This window comes from Neolamprologus multifasciatus, chromosome 6 (genome assembly GCF_963576455.1).
Source record: "Neolamprologus multifasciatus chromosome 6, fNeoMul1.2, whole genome shotgun sequence".
Taxonomy (NCBI): domain Eukaryota; kingdom Metazoa; phylum Chordata; class Actinopteri; order Cichliformes; family Cichlidae; genus Neolamprologus; species Neolamprologus multifasciatus.
In genome coordinates this window covers 15,829,615-15,850,799 of record NC_140444.1, presented here as the reverse complement: position 1 = coordinate 15,850,799, position 21,185 = coordinate 15,829,615, and the positions used below count along the sequence as shown (strand labels likewise).

Sequence of the window (21,185 nt, the reverse complement as noted above, 5' to 3'; positions counted from 1 at the left end):
TTCTACTTCTTTCAATCAGGTTTGTTAAGTGTGATTGTTTTATATTTGTGTAACCACTGATTGCTACAACCATGAAAATATTTGACCAATACTTTATATACTTTTATAATACTCAGTTTATATTTTGTGTCATGTTTATTATCATTTTTGTTTTTTATAATGGTTAACAAACATATTTTTGCCCTCAAAACAGTGCTTGACTTCTGTACTTGACTCTGGGACTGTCACTCCAGTGGTACTTTAAATTCTGTATAAGTGATTAAAATTACCCATAACCTCAGCTACACACCTATCGTATCAGTTTAAAAGTCCTTGAGCATTCACAAGATTATCAGAAAAGTTGACCTCAGACCTTAAGGTCAAGATCACTGAGATTCAAATTAATCCAAGATATTAAGAAGATGCAGCTATAGTATCAATTCCAAAACCCTAAGTGATTTTCTTCTTGAGTCATCTCATTCACAAGATTGAGAAAACTTGACCTCTGACCTTGAGGTCAAGGTTACTGAGCTTCCAACTTGACCCTGATTTTTAGTAGAAACACCAATCCTACATCTCCTCTTTCTCACATTCACAAACTTTGGTCGCCCACTTGGTTGACCATACCTCATCAGCCTTTTATAGCTGAGGGGTAAAACACAAATACTGAGTCATAGCTCAAGAAGGTGTAACTGTTCAAATAATATTTTATTTTATTAATCAGGAAAATTAGTGGCTGCAAAGTTTCCCCCCCCCCAAGTGAAACGAACTAACAGCCACTACAAATATACAAACACACCCGATGGTCAAAACTGATTTAATGTCAATGTCCACTTGTGCCATTTATTGATTTTAAATTTCAGCAGTGACTTACATCCAGCAACAGGAAATGGTATGATGCAAGCGCTGCATCATAATAAACATAAGAGAAAGACACAACACTAAACAATGCAAACTTAAAATGCAGATTTTCTTGCGTGACAGCTTGCTGCCATGCAGGTGACTCAAGAGGACAGAAGCAAGTAGAAGAATTTTGGTTGGAATAATGCCACGTGAAAGTTACAGAAAGATTGTTCTAAATTTCCAGTGAGCAAGAATACCAACTAATGTATAAAAGGGGGAGAGCAGTGAAAAGAAGGCTGGGTTGTCATAAGGTCACTTGTCAAATCTAGGATGGGTTTACCAGGAACACAGCTGTCGGGACTATAAAAAGTCCATGGATTTTCAATGCAAATGCAATGGAAAAAACACCCATCTGTGATACTGGTAGGATGCAATTAAGAAACCCAACCTTGTTTGATGCTGTAGCCTAACACACAAACAGGCGCACTTTAGAGTAAAATTTGGAGTAAATTTTACCTATAAAAACACGGGGCACTTAAAACCGGCACTGGGGTTACAATAATCTAATGCTCGAGACAGTAGCAAAAACAGCTTGTTCCAACTTTCTTTTGTTTTTTTTGTTTTGTTTTTTTTATTTTACCTGGCATGTGACCCTACAGTACTCAACTGAAGACAAATGTCTGCATTTTCCAGATCATAATGACAGTAATTTATGAGAATCCTGTGGATAATAATACTATAATCAGTAGAAAGAGTCCAACTTCATGCAACAACGAGAACAAGAATTGTTTCACAACAAAAAAAAGAAAAAGTATTTAACAGATTAAACGGAAGAAAATTCACAGTTATGTTTCTTCTCACATTCATACGTTAAAGACTGGACATGCATGCAAGATGGGGTCAAAGATCAACACGGAGCAAAAGCTTTTTTTCCTTTGCTTGTGTTCTACAAAATGCTTCTCTATTCATTCACAGCTTGTGCTGTTGCATTAAAGTTAGGGGAGATTTACCATTTGGCTGATGTGAGAAATGTGAGCCTTGTACCCTACCTGGCAGGTCAAATGCATTTCAGAGGTAAAGGCAGACTTTGAACTGTATACATAGAAATACATAAAGTGCTTCTGTCAAAATAAACAAACAATAAAAACAGTACAAAACGGTTTTCAAAAAAGAGGTATCAAAACAATGCACTTGGGGGTGCGGAGGAGACGGGTGTCTGCTGGACATCAGAGGATTCCTGCAGGACAGACAAATGAGCTGGGGATTCTTGCTTTAAATAAAAAAGATGTTCGAAGATGAATGGAGGTAAGGAGGGGTAGTCGAGTGGCTTTCAACCAAGGATCAGGCTGGACTTGCCCCCCGGGGGGTTTCGGCGGCCAGATGGTAGTCCTGCACAGGGTTCCTCAGCCTGGGGGGCCTCATCTTGCTGCTCTCGAACTGCTTCAGGCTCAGCAGCACTGTTTTCTGAGCATCAAAAGACAGTTTACAAAATAAATAAGGAAATGTTCCCTTATGACTTCTACTTGAAAGCACAGTCTGTGTGTCAAGTTTATCGTGTTCACTCTCTAAACAAACTATGAATGCCATTGGATGTGGGTGTTTCCTGTTGTTTTCAGTTTACTCTCCATTTCAACTCAACTGCAGATAACAATAATTTGCTTCTCCTGCCCTGTTTTCAAATGAACACTAAGCTTGAAAGTTATTTTTCTTTGCACATATTTAGTTTCCCCTGGTAAACTGGTTCTACAACTCTAAATTCAAGCAGACCATTAAACTTTATGTATAGTTAACTCAGGGAGGCAGACTGGGGGAATAATAATATTACCATGTCAGTGTTTCTTTCCCTCTCCTTTCTGTGTATGTGTTGTAAGTATTATATTAAAACTGACTTGTATAAATGTGCCAACAGTTGGGGTGCAGGGAGGTTTCGAACTAAAATAACAATGATGTGATCAAGAAACATGCTCTTACCATTTTCACGTACAGAGATATCTCCATCCTAATCAAGATAAGCAGAAAAGAAAGGATGAATGTTTGACAACATCATAAAGGAACTTTGAACAACTTGAATCTGTTTTGATGGAAAAACGCACATTCACAGCGCAGTTCAATAGCACTAGTTACAACCCAAGTGTCATTTGGTAATTTCTCAAAAGGAAGAAGAATAAAACATTGATACTTTAAATAGTTTGTACTTAAGCTGTTTCTTGGTGTTTGTTTGGCCTTAAGTTTCACTTCCTTTCTCTGTGCATCTCATGATCTGAGCCTTTGTCTTACTGTGGTGGGCGTGTCCCCCAAGTGACTGGTAGTATGATTTCCTCCTCTCCTCAGGGGGGCCGATGGCTCTCCACACAGCACACCTGTTGGTTTCCCGCCTAGAAGAGGAATGAAATATTGGGAATAACGAGAAAGACAATCCCAATTTAAATAAACACGTATTATATGTGTGTCTGTGTTGAGCTGTTTCAGTCTGGACTGCAGAGCTGGACAGACAGGCAGACAGACATATGGGACTATCCCTTATCACTGCCAGCATGTCTCAAGAATTGTGTTTTAATGATCCACCAGTGGCAAATATAAAAAGGCATCTCAAAAAAACATCACTGAATAACAACATCTGAGAATTGGGGCATTAAAACTTCTCTGAGGCAATGAGACCCCGGAGATTTAAAAAAAACCTAAGCCGAGCCAACTGTCAGACATGCCTGACTGACACAATCCTCCACACTTCGTTCTTCACAGATTTTCTACAAAATCTAATTGAAAAACAACACAAAACAACGACACCTAAATCAGAGAGCATTGATCGATGCATCCAAATGCAACCAGATGCAAATATGTAATAAATGGCCTGATTATAAGCAGATAAATGACACATTTTCAGTTTCCCATGAAATATTTGCAAGTAACAAATGACATTTGTGAAGACAGGAAATAACAATCTCATGATAGAAGCTATTCAAACAGCTGCGCACTGACTGGACTCCTACATATGACCTTCCAGTTTTAAATTGTGCTCTGGGGAAGTTTGACATTTCTTTAGTTACACTTTCGCACGAAATGTCCGTCTTACAACAACCATTTTCACACTGAGGTTAATTTAGATGCGCAGTCATGTTCTCCTGCGTAGGCCACTTTTACTGTGTAGGCCATTTCCTTTTCGCCTCCGGGGGGTTTCTGATTCATTCTCAGTACCCTTATTCACAAGCCTAACAGCAACGCATGTGTCTGTCAGTTTCGGTATAAATAACGGCTATTCAGAAATACTGTCTATCAGCACATGATTGGGGGTAGAGAAGAAGGCCAAAAAGGCAAATTTACATTTTTATAATTTGTTCTCACGGAACAAAAGTGGTCCTATTCTCCAAATCGACAACAGCTTAATGTGACATTTCAACTACGTAATATGAACTTCTTAAACTTTTCAGTATTATCTTTTTTGCACATTTATTATATCAGATAAAAGGTACCAGCTTACTTACAGCTTATTCTAAAGGACCAACTGACTTTTTGGGCTGAATGAATGCCTGCCAATCCTGCTAACATCACATCTCTCGGTGTCACCGGCACCGATGCTGGTGAGTCGGCCATCAGTGCTACTCTGCAGCCACCTAGTAGATACACCTGTGGTATAAATTCGCCTTGTTCTCAAGTTATTGCATTCACAGGATTTTCCGAAAATGTGACCTTATGAGGTCATGATAAACTAAATCACCCTGTGCACCACTTAACTGGATAGTCAGCAGAGCACTTTCTCTAACAGACTGAGCTCTGTTGCCACAAGGACAGATACAAAAATGTTCTCATCCCTCATTAAATAACTCTTTCTAACATGCTACATCTGTCTAGCAGAGTCATCTGCACTTAAACATTTTACTGCCATTTGTTTTTACTTTCCCCAAATATGTAAAGGATAAAATATTTGACACGCAGGAGTTGTTTGTCTTTGTAAATCATGAAGTCATGAGTGAGTACTCTAGCATTTGGGGTTTTAGGTCTTTGCCAATAAGAACATCTGGCTTGTACACACATTACTGTGTGTGTACAGCAGGTGCAAAATAATCCACTGACGCAAGCACTGCTATTAAAAATTCATTTTAAGCATTTTCATTTTTAAGTATTTGTACTATATCCTACGCATAATCTACAGGGTAATACTACACATTTTATTTCAAATTACACTTCCACCTGTAATTTCCATAGTTTGAAGAGTAACTTCTGTGTTAAAATTACATTTAGTGCTCACTTTTTATTTTTAGCTACACTTTACTGGTATTGTTTAGGTCCCATATTTTGCTTTCAGAACTTTCTTAATTCTTTCTGTCAGAGATTCAACAAGGTGCTGGAAACTCAGAGACATTGATCCATACTGATATGTAGTTGCTGCAGATTTGACAGAAATCCATTATGGAAATCTTCCGGTTCAGCACAATGCAAAGACGCTCAGGTGAATGATCGGGCAATTTGAGTACAGTGAGCACATTGTTCAAGAAACGAACATGAGATGGTTTGAGCTTTGTGGCATGGTATACTATCCTACAGGAAGCAGCTATAAGAAGATTAGTACATTGTGGTCATGAAAACTTGGAGCATTGTCTGCAAAACTATTCAGGAAGGCTGTTGCATTCAGACAATGCTCAACTGTAGGGTTGTAGTGACTTGAAAAATTGTCAACATGCAATTTTGATGTTGATGTGTCATATTCTAAAACCAAATAAATATGTTTTTATATCTGCAATACACTACAGGGAGATATGGGGGCACTATCTCTCTCATAGTCTGCTAAGACTGAGCTTAATACTAACAAAGAAAAATGCAGCGAAAACAACGGTGAACCAAAGAGAGGAAATCCCAAATAGTTGATTCTGTTCACCTGGATCTAGCGTTTTCAATGAGAGACAAGTGGAATAATGGAAGAAGATCAAGACAGAGACTTCTGTGTGGGAGAAATTTCACAAAAAACAACTTTTCTTCCACAGCAGCACCCCTGCAATGTGCGGACATTTAAAATGTCCACACACTGGTGTCACGACACGGCATTTAATCCGTTATTAGACTCAACTGACTTCTCTCAAAATGTAAAAGCACCCACCCACCACTTTAATCACACTCTAGATCTTGTTTTAACATATGGCATAGAAACTGACATTTAATAGTGCTTCCTGAAAACCATCTCCCGTCTGATCATTTCCTAATAACATTTAAATTTACAATAATAGATTACACAGCAGTGGGGAGTAGATTTCACAGTAGATGTATTTCTGAAAGTGCTGTAACTAAGTTAAAGAATATAATCCACCCACTGTTGTCATCTTCAAAGCCCTGTACCAACACAGAGCAGAGAAGCTACCTGAACGCTACTAACAGAGGTCGATTATTTTGTTAATAACTTTGCCTCCTCACTACGTACGACTCTGGCTACTGTAGCTCCTGTGAAAAATAAGGCCTCAAATCAGAAGTACTTGACTCCCTGGTGTAACTGTAAAACGCGCACCTTAATGCAGGTAACTGGTAAGCTGGAGAAGAAAAGGTGTTATACAAATTTAGAAGGTCATCATTTAGCTTGGAAGAATAGTTTGCTGCTTTTTGAAAAAGCCCTCTGTAAAGTTAGAACATCTTCACTGATTTAAGAAAATAAGAACAACCCTACTTCTTCACAAAAAAAATGTTTACCATTAGAGAAAAAAAAAAAGACTCATAATCAACTCATATATGTAACATTATCCACAGCTACTTTCATACCATTGATATTTAGAGTCTTTTTCTCCAATTGATCTTTCTGAGTTAACTTCAGTAATTACTTCCTCCAAACCATCAACATGTCTTTTAGACCCCATTCCTACAAAACTGCTCAAAGAAGTCCTGCCATTAATTAATGCTTCAATTCTAAATATGATCCATCAATCTCTAATAATGGGCTACCACAGGATTTCAAGCTAGCAGTAGATAAACCGTCTTGGCTAATTATAGGCCAATCTACAACCTTCCTTTCATATCAAAAATCCTTGAAAGAGTAGTTGTCAAACAGCTAACAGATCATCTGCAGAGGCTTATTTGAAGAGTTTCAGTCAGGTTTCAGAGCTCATCACAGCACAGAAACAGCTTTAGTGAAGGTTACAAATGATCTTTTTGTGGCCTTTGACGGTGGACTCATCTCTTGTCCCGCTAGTCCTCGGTGCAGCGTTTGATACTGTTGACCATAATATTCTATTAGAGCGAGCAGAGCACGCTGTGTGTATTACAGGTACAGCGCTGCAGTAGTTTGTATCATATCTATTTAAAAGACTCCAATTTGTTCATGCAAATGGACAGTTGTCTACACAAACCTAGGTTAATTATGGAGATCCACAGGGTTCAGTGCTAGGACCAATTCTATTTATATTATACATGGTTCACTTAGGCAGTATCATCATAAGACATAGTATATATTTTCACTGCTATACAGATGACACCCAGCTCTATCTGTCCATGAAGTCAGATGACACACACCAAATAGTTAAAATGCAGGAATGTCTTAAAGACATAAAGACCTGGATGGCCGCTAACTTTCTGCTTCTTAATTCAGATAAAACTGAGGTTATTGTACTCGGCCCTAAAATTCCTAGAAATATGGTATCTAAGCAGATACTTACTCTGGATGGCATTACCTTGGCCTCCAATAACACTGTTATTTTTAGAATGTCAGTCATTTTTCCCCAGGATATGTCATTCAAAACAAATATCAAACAAATATGTAGGACTGCTTTCTTCCATTTGCACAATATCTCTAAAATTAAAAATATCTTGTCTCAGAGGGACTCTGAAAAACTAGTTCATGTATTTAATAGAGATGGCACGATACCACTTTTTTATGTCCGATACCGACACCGATATCATAAATTTGGATATCTGCCGATACCGATATGAATCCGATATAGTGTTTTTTAATCAATAAAACGTTTTTTTTTTAATATCTTGCTGCATTTTGTATAAGTTTATACTCAAGTTTAAATAAATAACAATACTAAAGCTATTCTGTTATACCTGTATGTAAAAAATACACTGCGCCCAAAATATTTCATAGTTCAGCAACACTGATCAATCTAATAAACGTAAACCTGCTCCATCCTCCCTATTCTGGTATTTTAAAGAGTACTTAGCAGAAATATCAAGCAACCTAACTAATAGGGTTGCAAACTCCCAGCAAAAAAAAAATAGGGAACCACCCCCCACCCTCCAGCTCATGATGCTTAATCGATGTAATCAAATTAAATTTGATGCAGGGGGAAAATGCACAGAAAGAAATTATTTTTCAAGAATAATTAAATAGATTCAACATCTTTCTTCAACAGAATTGCAGACTGCACAGATGGTACCTTCCCAAAGGAAAAAGTACTATAGCTTACTAGGGTATATTAGACTTAACAGTTACTATATACAGTAATGGACTTCTATGTATTTTACATCAGATTAAAACTTTGGGTGTAAGAGTCAGATAATTATTTATTAAAAGCTAGACATTTTAAATGAGAACAAGAAAGAAAAGTATGTCTTTGTGCCTCCTTTTCCCTGTTCATGCCCTATCGGCCCCCCTGGCTAAACTTTGCTAGATCCGCCCCTGCACAGTTACCAGCCGTCAGCTACGTAGAAAACGATCCTGGTCTAGAAAGTAATATTAAATAAATTCTAACAACAGCTTATCAAGCTTAAACATGCTGCTGTTGTTCAGCCGCTGGTTTCTTCTTTCTGGTGCAAAGTGGGCCAAAAACAAAGAAGAGAGACAGACTCGCGACAGAAAAGCCGATCAGCTGATCATTAAGCAGTTTCACGATTGAAGTAGCAGCAGGAGAGAGAGAGAGAGAGAGAGAGAGAGAGGCAGTCGCTCCATATATCTGTTGTTAAGCTTAACATGGGAACGCTTTACAAACATTCAGAGATGAACTTACACACTTGCTTTACTTCTCTCTGGGAAAACTTCCTCGGAGATGAAATGCTGGTTTGCTAGCAAGGCTACAAATACACACAGGGGCTCTATCATGTGATGCACACTGCTGCGACGTGCTACAGTTATGAGCCGAGTTACTCCGTGTAGCAAGTTTTGTGAGGTGCTTTTTTGATATTTAATGGATCGGATTACATTTTTTATTTCTCGCCGATATCCGATCCAGTAATTTGGGTCAGTATCGGACCGATACCGATACGTAATATCGGATCGGTCCATCTCTAGTATTTAATACTTTCAGGCTGGACTACTGTACTTCATTATTACCAGGATGTCCTAAAAATTCCCTGAAAAGCCTTCAGTTAATCCAAAATGCTGCAGCAAGAGTCCTAACAGGGACTAGAAAGAGAGAAGAAAGCATATTTCTCCCCTTCATTGGCTCCCTGTTAAATCCAGAATTTAATTCAAAATCCTGCTCCTCACATACAAGGTCTTAAATAATCAGGCCCCATCTTATCTCAATGACCTCAGTAGTAGTACCATATCACCCCATTAGAGCACAGCACTACAAGGTTACTTATTGTTCCTAGCTAAGCATTTTGCATAATTTTAAAAAGTTTAAATTTGTTCAGTAGCCTATTTAACTGCAGAAATGAGGCTTTCTTTTCAGAAGTAATTAAAAGGAAGAAAAAAAACAGCGGCCATGGGTAATAAGCAAGCAAATAATGGAGAAAACTGAGATTTTTAGACGGGAAACTGTTCTTGAAGTACACTAAAAGAGACAGAGAGCTGTGCCTGAAGTGAGATTTTATCATGCTGGAAGCAAAACAGCAAAAGTAAGAAAGGGAAATCAAGATATGTGAGGCAAAATGTGAAGCGTAGTTTGGATCTTCTTTTGCTGCTGGTTCGGTCAATATTGTTTGGAGAGAGATAAAAACCTCCAGCTTCAGAATCTAGTGCAAAAAAGGGCGTAAACACAAAGCGCGGACCCGCCGAAACATCAAAATCAGTGAGCTGTCGGCTTTCAGCCCCGACTGTGTCAATGCCGGTGGGTCCGCGCTTTGTGTTTACATCTTAGTGCAGAATCTGTGTACCTGCTATCATTCACTGTTTTAGCTGTTTGGTGGTTGTTGAAATTTTGTGAGGTTTAACCTGAGATTCTGGCATTTCGGGCAAAATAAATTTATATTTAAAAATTGATTCAGCATTTTAATGAATCGATATCACGTTATCCAAGCCAGAATCGATTTTAATCGATAAATCAATTACCAAAACCCACCCTAGTTTTCAGGCCCCTCTTCTGTGGAACCAGCTTCCAGTTTGGATTTTTCCTGTTTTTGTGATTTGGCGCTGTATAAATGAAATTGAATTGCATTGAATTAATTGATTAATCAAAAAAAAATCATTGGCAGATTAGCCGACTGCCAAAATAATCTTTTGTTGCTGTCCTACTCAATTGGTACTAAGACACCCAAAGTGTACATTCCACCACCAGGTAAACCACTGACACAAGTCATTATTTATCCAATTAAACTAGCCTGGATGGCTAAATACACTGATTTGCTAGAGATGCTAGAGATGGACCAATCCGATATTACGTATCGGTATCGGTCTGATACTGACCCAAATTACTGGATCGGATATCGGTGAGAAATAAAAAATGTAATCCGATCCATTAAATATCAAAAAAACACCTCACAAAACTTGCTACACGGCGTAACTCGGCTTATAATCGTAGCACGTCGCAGCAGTATGCATCACGTGATAGAGTGGCTGTGTGTATTTGTAGCCTCGCTAGCGAACCAGCATTTCATCTCCGAGGAAGTTTTCCCAGAGAGAAGTAAAGCAAGTGTGTAAGTTCATCTCTGAATGCCTGTAAAGCATTCCCATGTTAAGCTTAACAACAGATATATGGAGCGACTGCCTCTCTCTCTCCTGCTGCTACTTCAATCGTGAAACTGCTTAATGATCAGCTGATCGGCTTTTCTGTCGCGAGTCCGTCTCTCTTCTTGGTTTTGGCCCACTTCTCACCAGAAAGAGGAAACCAGCGGCTGAACAACAGCAGCATGTTTAAGCTTGATAAGCTGTTGTTAGAATTTATTTAATATTACTTTCTACACCAGGATCCTTTTCTACGTAGCTGACGGCTGGTAACTGTGCAGGGGCGGATCTAGCAAAGTTTAGCCAGGGGGGCCGATAGGACATGAGCAGGGAAAAGGGGGCACAAAGACATACTTTTCTTTCTTATTCTCATTTAAAATGTCTAGCTTTTAATAATTAATTATCTGACTCTTACACCCAAAGTTTTAATCTTATGTAAAATATATAGAAGTCCATTACTGTATATAGTAACTGTTAAGTCTAATATACCCTAGTAAGCTATACTACTTTTTCCTTTGGGAAGGTACCATCTGTGCAGTCTGCAATTCTGTTGAAGAAAGATGTTGAATCTATTTAATTATTCTTGAAAAATAATTTATTTCTGTGCATTTTTCCCCCTGCATCAAATTAAATTTGATTACATCGATTAAGCATCATGAGGTGGAGGGTGGTTCCCTTTTTTTTTGCTGGGAGTTTGCAACCCTATTAGTTAGGTTGCTTAACATTTCTGCTAAGTACTCTTTAAAATACCAGAATAGGGAGGATGGAGTAGGTTTAAGTTTATTAGATTGATCAGTGTTGCTGAACTATGAAATATTTTGGGCGCAGTGTATTTTTTACATACAGGTATAACAGAATAGCTTTAGTGTTGTTATTTATTTAAACTTGAGTATAAACTTATACAAAATGCAGCAAGATATTAAAAAAACATTTTATTGATTAAAAAACACACTATATTGGATTCATATCGGTATCGGCAGATATCCAAATTTATGATATTGGTATCGGTCATAAAAAAGTGGTATCGTGCCATCTCTAGTTAATGCACAATCCAACAGGTGTACCTAATAAAGTGATCATATTCTGAACATAGTGAGCACAAAAATGTGTTTTATTCAGATAGAGTGGCTGTTGCTTTATTTCCAGACAGTCTAGACTTGGTAGCATTCATGACGTCACAGGATTACAATAAATCCACTTCTGAGAAAGCACAAGGAAGTGTTTATGATAATTAGTTTATGTGAACGTGTACTTTGAGCTTATAAAAGCATGCAATGGAGAACCGTGACATGAAACAACTGAAAATTTGACATTTGGTCAATGAAAAATAAACAGATAAATGTATTCCTATTCATGCTATTGCTACAGTCTTGGTATTTTATGTTGTTATATCATAGTAGTAACATTACTTGTTACCTAAAATAAAAATTTGTTAGGTATTTTGTTACAGTACTCACTGTATCACTTTTGTTTTACTCCATAATATTTTCTGAATTGCATTTTCACATAATTACAAGCCCAAACAAGGGCACAAATTACTACTCTAATGAAGAGATACACAAGCTGTTTCTTTAAGATTTAATACAAAGACAACAGCAAAGTTAAACACCAGCCCAGAGAGTACTTTGCAGCGGCGGCCAGTCAACTGTAGAAACAGCCACAGGTACGAACTAAGGCTTGAATGCTATAAAGGAGAAATATAAGTAATGCAGATATCTCCACTTCTAAAAAGCTGTAAACTACTCTACCATTTTCCTTCTCCAAGCACGCCAACTGGAATCAGCTGACTGTGCAGAAGTATGTGAAAAAAAATTCCATGTTCGATTTTTTTTCCCCTTTTTAAATCAATCATTGTGGAAATAATTGGAAAAAAAAAACCATGCTTGGCATTCATTTATTAACTTTTTGATTAGTAAATATAATCTGATTACTGAATTCAGTAAAATAACGTTACATTACTGTGTTAAACAGAAATGTAATGTGATCCCATACCACCCCACGTGTCTCTGTAAACACATAAATCTCTTACACTCTCTCTTGTCTTTGACAAACATGCTGTGGCAGTTGCAGGTCAGGTTAGGTAAGTAAGCAGAAAAAAACAAACCTGCTCAGTGACTGTGAGTAAATCACTTCTCAAAAGGAGAAGGAAAGAAATATACTTGAGCCTGCTAATTCGAAGAAGACCTTACTCTGCTTAATCAAAGTTCAAAACAACTCAGGACAAGTGTCCCACTTCTCAAAACACCAAAACACAGAGAAGTAAAAGAAGGAACTGAAAGATGGGGCTTGAGTGAATTATATCCAGCTTAAACTTTCAGAACAAAGAGAGGACTATTACTTTTAACCACTCAATATGAGAAGTAAAAAAGGAGGAAGGAACTGTATGGAAGCTTTTCTTGCATTTGGTATGAAATCATACAGGACTTTAAAAGATCCTGTAGGTACTATAGTATTACTCAAATCTTTATTGTGTGGCTCAGATGAAAAGATTGTTAATACTAAACTACTCTCCATTCACCAGTAAATTCCCCCATATATTAATAGACCCTTGAACACTTCCTGATGTAGGCTTCCTGATGTCAGCTACTTTCTTGGTGAAGTGTATTTTACACTGATGTCATCACATGGTTATTCACGTCTCTGGACTTTCCACCAACACACCATTGTATGTGATACTTCCTACCACTTTTTTTACAGGCCTATCACAACAGTGTCTATCTTAAGTTGCCAAAAGGTATCCAGAGGCAATTTCCCCAAATGATACAAGGATAAATTTACTAATGACAATTTATAATATATTTCTAATATCATACATTAAAAACTGTTTCACTAGAGACCCTGAGATCTTCAAATTTACAGTAGCCATTCGGTATTGAAGAGCCATTTTTGTAGCTATATTGTTTAAAAGAAAGTATCTATCACAATAAACTTTGAGTTTTATTTAGATTTTTTCCAAAGGTCGGAAAGCATGAGAAATGCTTGTGCTAGCTGTATGCGTAGACCTCTTTTGTAAGATGTACTTTTAAAATTATGTTGATGTTTAAATAATTTATTTTGTTTTTAGGTGTGTCTCGTGCTCACTTGGGGAAATGCTCTGGAACAAGAGAAGCAAATAAAAATTGCAATACCTAGCATCATATTTACCTCATGTCTAGTTTCATTTCCTTTTTTCGGTGTTTTTTTGTTGTTGTGCATCAATCTACATTTAGGAAAGTACACTTAAGGCCAAAATTCTACATACCATTGTCATGTGCATGAATGTCATGGTAAGTTTGGTTTTTCTATCATTTCTTTGAACTTCTTTTTTTCGGGATGGAATCATTGTACAGCATACATCTTTAATGATTTATAAAAATACAAGAATTAGGTGCACAAGTTTTCATTTCTTTTGGACTTTCTCTAATCCATTTAGAATGGCCCACCCAAAGCCCCGACCAACCCTTTTTAACTCTACTGACGATTTGTGAATTATGCCTAAAAGCCAAATCTGTGCCAGGAAACCAACCAATTTAAATGAACTCTATGAGCCAAAACAAGCGGTCAAAGATCCAGCCAGAATTATGCCAGAAGCTTGTTAATGACTACTAAAAGCATCTGGTCGAGGTTGAGGTTTCTTGCTAAGTGCCATTTAACCAAATATTAGTGGGTATATGTATACTTTTAACCATGTGTGGATTAGAAAAAAATCATAAACAAATTCCAAGTTGTGCACCCCATTTTTGTTTTTCAAAATCATTAAAGATCTATGCTGTACAATCATTCTACCACAATAATATTTCAAAGAAATCATTAAAAGACCAAACTTACCATCACATTCATACCCACAACTGTATATATTCAGCACTGCAACAATAAGACTTATTAAACCATGGTGTTCCAGAGGTTTCTACACTGAGACAACGACTATTTATTTTCAGATGATGCAGATGATACCCGGATGTATATATCCATAAGGCCACATGACACAAATCAATTAGTTAAGCTATAGGTATGAGTTAAAAACATAAAGGTCTGGATGCTTCTTATTTCCTACCTCTCAATTCAGACATTTGAAGTTATTGTACTCCATCTTAACAATCTTCGGCACATGTTGTCTAACCAGATACTTATTCTTTAGCCTGCAGTCATTTTTGATCAGAATATGTCCTTCAACACGCACATTAAACAAATATGTAGCACTTACTTCATTCAGCTTGCACAAAAAAAAGTCTGAAACGTGATGCTGAAAAGCTAGTTTGTACATTTAACACTTCTAGGCTGGACTTTTGTAAATCCTTACTAACAGTCTGCTCTAAACGCTCCCTGAAAAGCCTTCAGTTTCTCCAGAATGGTGCAATTTCCTGACAGAAACTATGAAAATAAACCACTGCTGTTCTCCCATGGCTTTGTGTTCTAACAGAGCACTTCACTCTCAGAATGCAGGCTTACTTAAAGTTGGTAGTTTTTTAAAAGTTAACTTAACAGGTCAATCTACTATGGGACCAGCTCCCAGTTTGGATTTGGGACCCTCTCTACTTTTTGATCAGGCTTAAAACATTCCTTTCTGACAAAGCATGTAGTTAGGACTGGGTCAAGTTACCCTGAACCATTCTTTAGTTATGCTGTAATAGCCTTAGGTTACTAAGGGGGTTCCTGTGATCTACTGAGTATTTCTTCTTCACTCATCGCTTTTCATTCCCTGTTCGTTTATACACCACTACTGCATTTAATATACTGTAGTTTGGGGATTTTTTTTGTCTAATATTACAGGGTCTTCATCCTACAATAAAAAATTACTGCTATTGTGAATTGGCGCTATAAAAATAATTAAATTACATTAAAAAGGCCATTCTGAAAAGTTTAATTTTAAACAATAAACCCTGTGCTTCAACAAGGAATTGAAGCAGTCAAAACTACACAAATATTCAAGATTTCTGCAAACTTGTTGCTTACGAGACAAACCTTTGGTCCAATATATAATCATGATCTTTTGGGAAGCTAACCCGCTGTGTGAAATATTATGACTGGAAACAGATTCTGGATACATTTTCTAAATAAGATGGCTATGGCAAATTGAGCTGTAGGTTTTTTGATAAAAGCAACATATGTGCAGATGTGATTCAGATATTACCTGGTGGGTTGTTCCTTCGATTAGCATAAGGGTCTTCTGGCTCGGCAAAAACGCTAGACGCCATCTTGTTTTTCCGGACAGGCGGCTTCTCCTCATCTGCACCAAGCGAAATGTTGGAGCCACCACCAGGAGGGCGCAAAACCCTGGAAAGAGAGAGACTCTTCTGTTTCTTCTCACTTTTCTACCAATATTTATATGTATTTATTAAATGTTATGCCTTAGAATTAATGCTTCGCTTATACTCATATCAAGAAAATTCAGTGAATTGTGTTTTGGCTCGTACAACAATGAGCGTCCCAGTGGGGGGAGTGTGTAAGAGTCACGACTACAGGTTTTTATAATCAACTAAAACAAAACTGAAAACTAACATATTAGGTTCATTCCAGGAAGGAACCATGGATCCCTTGGGCAATGAGCAGGAAGGTCAGCCAAAAATAATAATCTGCCATATGAAAAATGCAGATCTCCCTGCTGTGGGGACACTGACAATGACGAAACAAATAAACGAATAAAAAGAAAACAAAATCACTAAATCGAAATGAGCAACTAACTGACTGAAATAACTGAAACTAAAAATTCTTAATGAAACATAAAATAAAAGTGAAAACAAAACTAGATTAACCCGGTAATGAATCAGACAGATTTATAATACTAAGCCATGGGTTTCTGTACATCTGCCAGATTTTAAGTGGTAGAGAAAGAAATGTAAATTACTAAATGGCTAAAATTTTCTTTACACTACATAACCTCACAACTCAGTTGCTGTTTAGAATATCATACACCGAGACAGACTTGAGAGATATATCTATCAAATAAATATAACACCCGAAACCTCAGATCTATAGATGTGATATCATGGTATTTGAAGAGTTTAATATAATATTATAATAATATATTAATTATATATATATATATATATATATATATAACTGGTGCAAAAAAAACCCCCAGTCTATTATGGGATTCTATTAAAGAACTCTGGGTAATGGGCAGTGGAAAATCTGCGATATATAAAGTTATTGCAATAAAGGTATAATCTACATTTATCTGAAAGTAAGAACAGTATTGATAAAAATAAACAAGCAAAACTGGAAAAATATAGTTTTAGAAAATAACAGGAGCCGTTTCAAAATCAATAATGTATGGCATGTATGGTGCACTAAAACAATTAAATATAATAATGACAATAATTATTACTAACCTGTGATTTATGTGATACATTATACTAGTTATTATGCTTAAAAATAGCGTATGCGTGTTTATGGTTTGTGCATAAATGACAGGTGTCAGAATACCTTGATTCTTCAAAAATTGTGAAAGTAAATATTTTTTAATCCTCATATCTCCTACTGCATTTTGTATTACCTAACTTATGACAACTGCAAAACTATATTAATACAATGTATTATGAGCACCTTTTAGCACCAAATTAATTCCAGCTGATGTGTCTTATACAGATGTGCCTTATACATGGGTAATTGAGACTATATAATTGAGGAAACTTAAATTTTCTATGCTGTATATGTATGTAATATGTAATGTACAGATTTTATGTTATTTTATGTTATTTTGGCATACGTTTCCAAAAACCCTAAAGATAACAACAGTTTGTGTTTTTACAGTGTGATGATACTGTGACAAGTGCACTGTAATTATGGTGCTACTGAATTTGCTACAATAACCATATAACTTTCTGAAAACTCATTCGTTTAAATAGTGCTAATTTATTTTTTGGTTTTTTATCTTGGTCTTAAATCAGATGTTCATTGCATCTAATAAACGAATACAATACACGTGGAATTCAGTGTATGGTCTATATGATGTCAGGTGTGGCCAGCAGTAACATGGCCCTCGCCTCAATCAGACCATATGCAAGACAGACTAAAGCATGTCTTACTGCACCTCCGATAATAATCTCGCTTCCCTGATCAGAAATCTGCGGGAACCCCACCCAGCTGAATGAATATATATTTACTCCCCTACGTTTTCCAAACAATAACCACAAAATACTCAAGCAGGAAATGCAGTACAAACACACGAAGGCATAAAAGGCCTCGGAACCACGATTAGTCTGCATCAGCTCGCTAAGCATCCTCTCTCCACAAAAGGCAGCGGTACAGACGTGTTGTCTTGCTAACTAACGCTCACGTTCGAATGCTATATCCGGATGGGCAAAATAGGAAGGCGTGGTAGCAAGCTTTATAATTGTATCGTCGACGGCTTTACTTTCAAACTATGTCTAGGCGCCTTAGTAACAATTACAGGCAGGGGCAACAACAAAACGGTCGTCTATTTTTCTCCGTTAGCCTGTTTTCGCGTTGGGGTAAAGTCAGAGGATGCTGGACTTGTTGGCTTCATGGTGGATGGCTAACGGATACACAGAGGTCTGAAAGACGCCTTTTACCTGGAACTGTTTTTAGCACCGGGCTCCATCCCTTGAAATGTCGTAGTAGTCGTCATTTTTGCACAAGATGTCGTACAGTATGTTAAGTCTATCAGTATGCAACCAAACTACACTCTCATAAGCAGTATTTCACCACCTCATCACTATCCACCCTAGCTGGTGGCTCCCAGTCAACCTGCTTCCAGTCTGAGAGGACCAGTGTGGAACTAAACGACGAAAGAGATCTCACTTCCGGCTGTTGTTTCAAAATAAAATAAGACAACTGTGGGAAAAAAAGGGGGCTGCGATTCTGTGGTTCAATTAGCTCACGTGAAACTGTATGTTAGTGTGCTTAGGGATATAAATTTTGCAGCTGAGGAGTTGCCCTTTGCTATCTAACCATTAACAAAAATGACACCTTCGAATTTAAGTGTGAAGCCAATTTTCATATTTCCGGTTTTCTCTGGTTAGAACTGGACCGTATGTATATTTTGAACATGTGGATTAGAGAAAATCCAAATCCAAAATATCTTCAAATTTGTGCACCGATTTCTTGTTTTTTAAAGTCATTAAAGATGTATGCTGTAAAATATTTCCACCATGGACAAAGAGCAGTACAAAGAAGTCCGAGGATGCGTTAACGGCATGCTGACTGTCACATACTTATACATAATTTCTTCTGGGATTAATAAGTATTCTGATTCTGATTCTAAAAGCCCCAAAATACCATGATCATGCTCATGGTGAGTGTATATAAACTTTTCACCACAAGTGTACCAAATTTTAAGGGATGTATAACAAAATGTCCCTAAATGAGGAAATGAAGCATGACAGGAGGTGACACACAATAAGATAAATTCAAATTCAACACCATACGAAAAACATCCCATACAAAAGATGTATATTAAACTTACTCAGAGCTATTGAAGTGTGAGTCAGTCTATCTCCCTAAACAGGACCCAGTAACCATTACAGTGGCAGACATCCTAGCACTGTACAGCACTAGGCCCTGACATGATTCACACCTACTCCCTAAAGAAGTTAACTGCATTTCATGAGCATCTTGCAGCATAAATGAACCAGCTGTTAATGGATGAAACACCCAGAATGATTAACTGAAGGCTGGACATTCCTGATCCCCAGAAGGGATTGGTCCCATCCAACTACCAACCAGTAACCTGCTTCAGCAAAAAAATGGAAGGTCCTGTCAGGCATCATAGGAGCTAAGATTAAGGTTCAAGGTTCATTATTTGCCATTTGTGCATAAATCAGCAGGCACATTGGAATGGTGGTGATCTCATCAGCATATTTAATGACAAAGATGTTATCCTGGGTGGAGACACAGTCATTAGTATACAGGGTGGAGAGTTTGGGGCTGAAGCAACAGCCCGGTGAAGACCCTGTGCTGACTGTAAGCGCAGCAGACGCTCGTCCTCCCATTCTCACCACCTGTGGTCCATCTGTCAGGAAATCCAGAATCCAGTTGGGAGTTGGGACGCCAAGGTATGTCAGCTTCTTGGTCAGCTTGCCCGAACAAATGGTATTGAAAGTAGAACTGGAGTCCAGGAAAAGCATCCTGCTCTACATTCTGCTACTCTTCAGATGTTGCAGAGTGTGGTGTAAGGCTATTGCTATTGTGTCATCCACTGATCGATTGGGACAGCAAGCGTGGGCAGTGTCCGGAACCATGTGGTTGATGTGTGTGAGAACCAGTTTTTCTAGGCACTTTATGGCAACTGGTGTGAGTGCCACTGGCCTGAAGTAATTTAGGGTGTATATGTCCAGTCTTTTGGGGGCTGGTATGATTGTGGAGGATTTGAAAATGCATGGGACTAAAGCCTGGGATAATGCCAGGTTGAAGACATCAGCACACACACCAACTAGTTGTTCCCCACAAGCCTTCAGAACTCTGGGAGAAACTCCATCAGGTCCCAAACCCTTGTGGGAGTTCACTTTCTTCAGAGCTTTCAGAATCACCTAGAAGGCAGTGTCTGTGGGGTCGCTGAGGGCCTTTGAGGGTGTGTTTGTGTTCAGCATTCCAAACCTGTCGTAGACGGTGTTAAGGGTGGAAAATAGGTGTTTGTGGTAGTTGAGGTTCTCCTGTAGTTTGTGACAGATTTGACTCCCTGCTACATAATGCGCATTATGGTTGAGGTAGTAGCCTTCATGTTTTTGTGAGTGGGACCTTTTTGCTGCTCTGATGGACTTCCTAGCTCATTCCCAGATCTCTTATACTCCACTTGAAATCCTATACTTAGTCTAGATCATCGTCTCAAATTTAAATGAGCTGTGGGTCACTGCAGGCACTCTCATCTCGTTGGAGGGCCACTTTAGTGTTTGAGTAGTACAACTCCCCCCCCAACCAACCAAGAAAACATCCACAAATATTTTGGAAAATGTAGTATTTTGTTTTTTAAAATGTTAACTATTATATAGCAAGGCAAAGGTGCAAACATGAAAGCATTCTTTTTTTCTTCTTCTAACTCTTAACTAACTGAAGCCTTTCATTGAACTACCAAAAAACACTAATTGGTACTCTTTTTCTAACCAGACACGTGGCAGCACTTGTGCTATAATTTTGTTTGTATTTAACAAAATAAAAATGTAGAGATAAGTGTACACATTAGTATTTGACTGCTAGTGAAATTTGTTTTCTTTACAAATAACTCTCACTGAACTAACACACCCAAACCCTCAACATGTTTGTACTCTCTGCTCATGTCTTCATATTAAATAATTTTTTGCTTTTTAAAGTGCTTACTTGAACATTGCACTCAACAAAAAACATATACTTCCTACCAAAAAAAAAAAAAAAGGAACTTCAAGGGCCAAACTGCAAAATTTTATTTCTTGTCAACATACTGGCTGCAAGCGTCCCATGGGCTGCAAATTTTAGACCCCTGGTCCAGATGAATAGGCGTAGGACTCAATACATGGGCCCAGAAAGGAATTGAGAGAAAAAGCAAAGAGAAAAAACACCAGCTGCTGGAACATTGGTCAGTCTGGCCTCAAAAGTGACTACTCTACACAAGAGTAGTTAGAATTACAATTATAAGAAAGCCTATGAC

General features: G+C 37.7%; 1 protein-coding gene across 1 annotated transcript; it reads right to left on the bottom strand.

Annotated features, from left to right (window-relative positions):
• Window positions 1-729: 729 nt before the first annotated feature.
• Window positions 730-18,364, bottom strand: jpt1a (Jupiter microtubule associated homolog 1a). Its single transcript, XM_085163807.1, has 5 exons — window positions 18,139-18,364; window positions 15,735-15,877; window positions 3,100-3,197; window positions 2,794-2,821; window positions 730-2,286 (listed from the first exon to the last, which is right to left on the bottom strand). Exons 1-5 carry the CDS (start codon window positions 18,192-18,194, stop codon window positions 2,153-2,155), a joined length of 459 nt encoding a protein of 152 aa, XP_085019933.1. The 5' UTR covers window positions 18,195-18,364; the 3' UTR covers window positions 730-2,152.
• Between the last annotated feature and the right edge of the window lie 2,821 nt (window positions 18,365-21,185).

Excerpts from the sequence above, each read along its gene's own strand:
- jpt1a (XM_085163807.1), bottom strand. The coding sequence starts at position 18,194 with ATGACGACTACTACGACATTTCAAGGGATGGAGCCCGGTGCTAAAAAC. Across the intron at positions 3,198-15,734 it reads TCGAAGGAACAACCCACCAG|GCGGGAAACCAACAGGTGTG; the intron begins GTAATATCTGAA and ends TTCCTCTTCTAG. Across the intron at positions 2,287-2,793 it reads TATCTCTGTACGTGAAAATG|AAAACAGTGCTGCTGAGCCT; the intron begins GTAAGAGCATGT and ends TTTGATGCTCAG.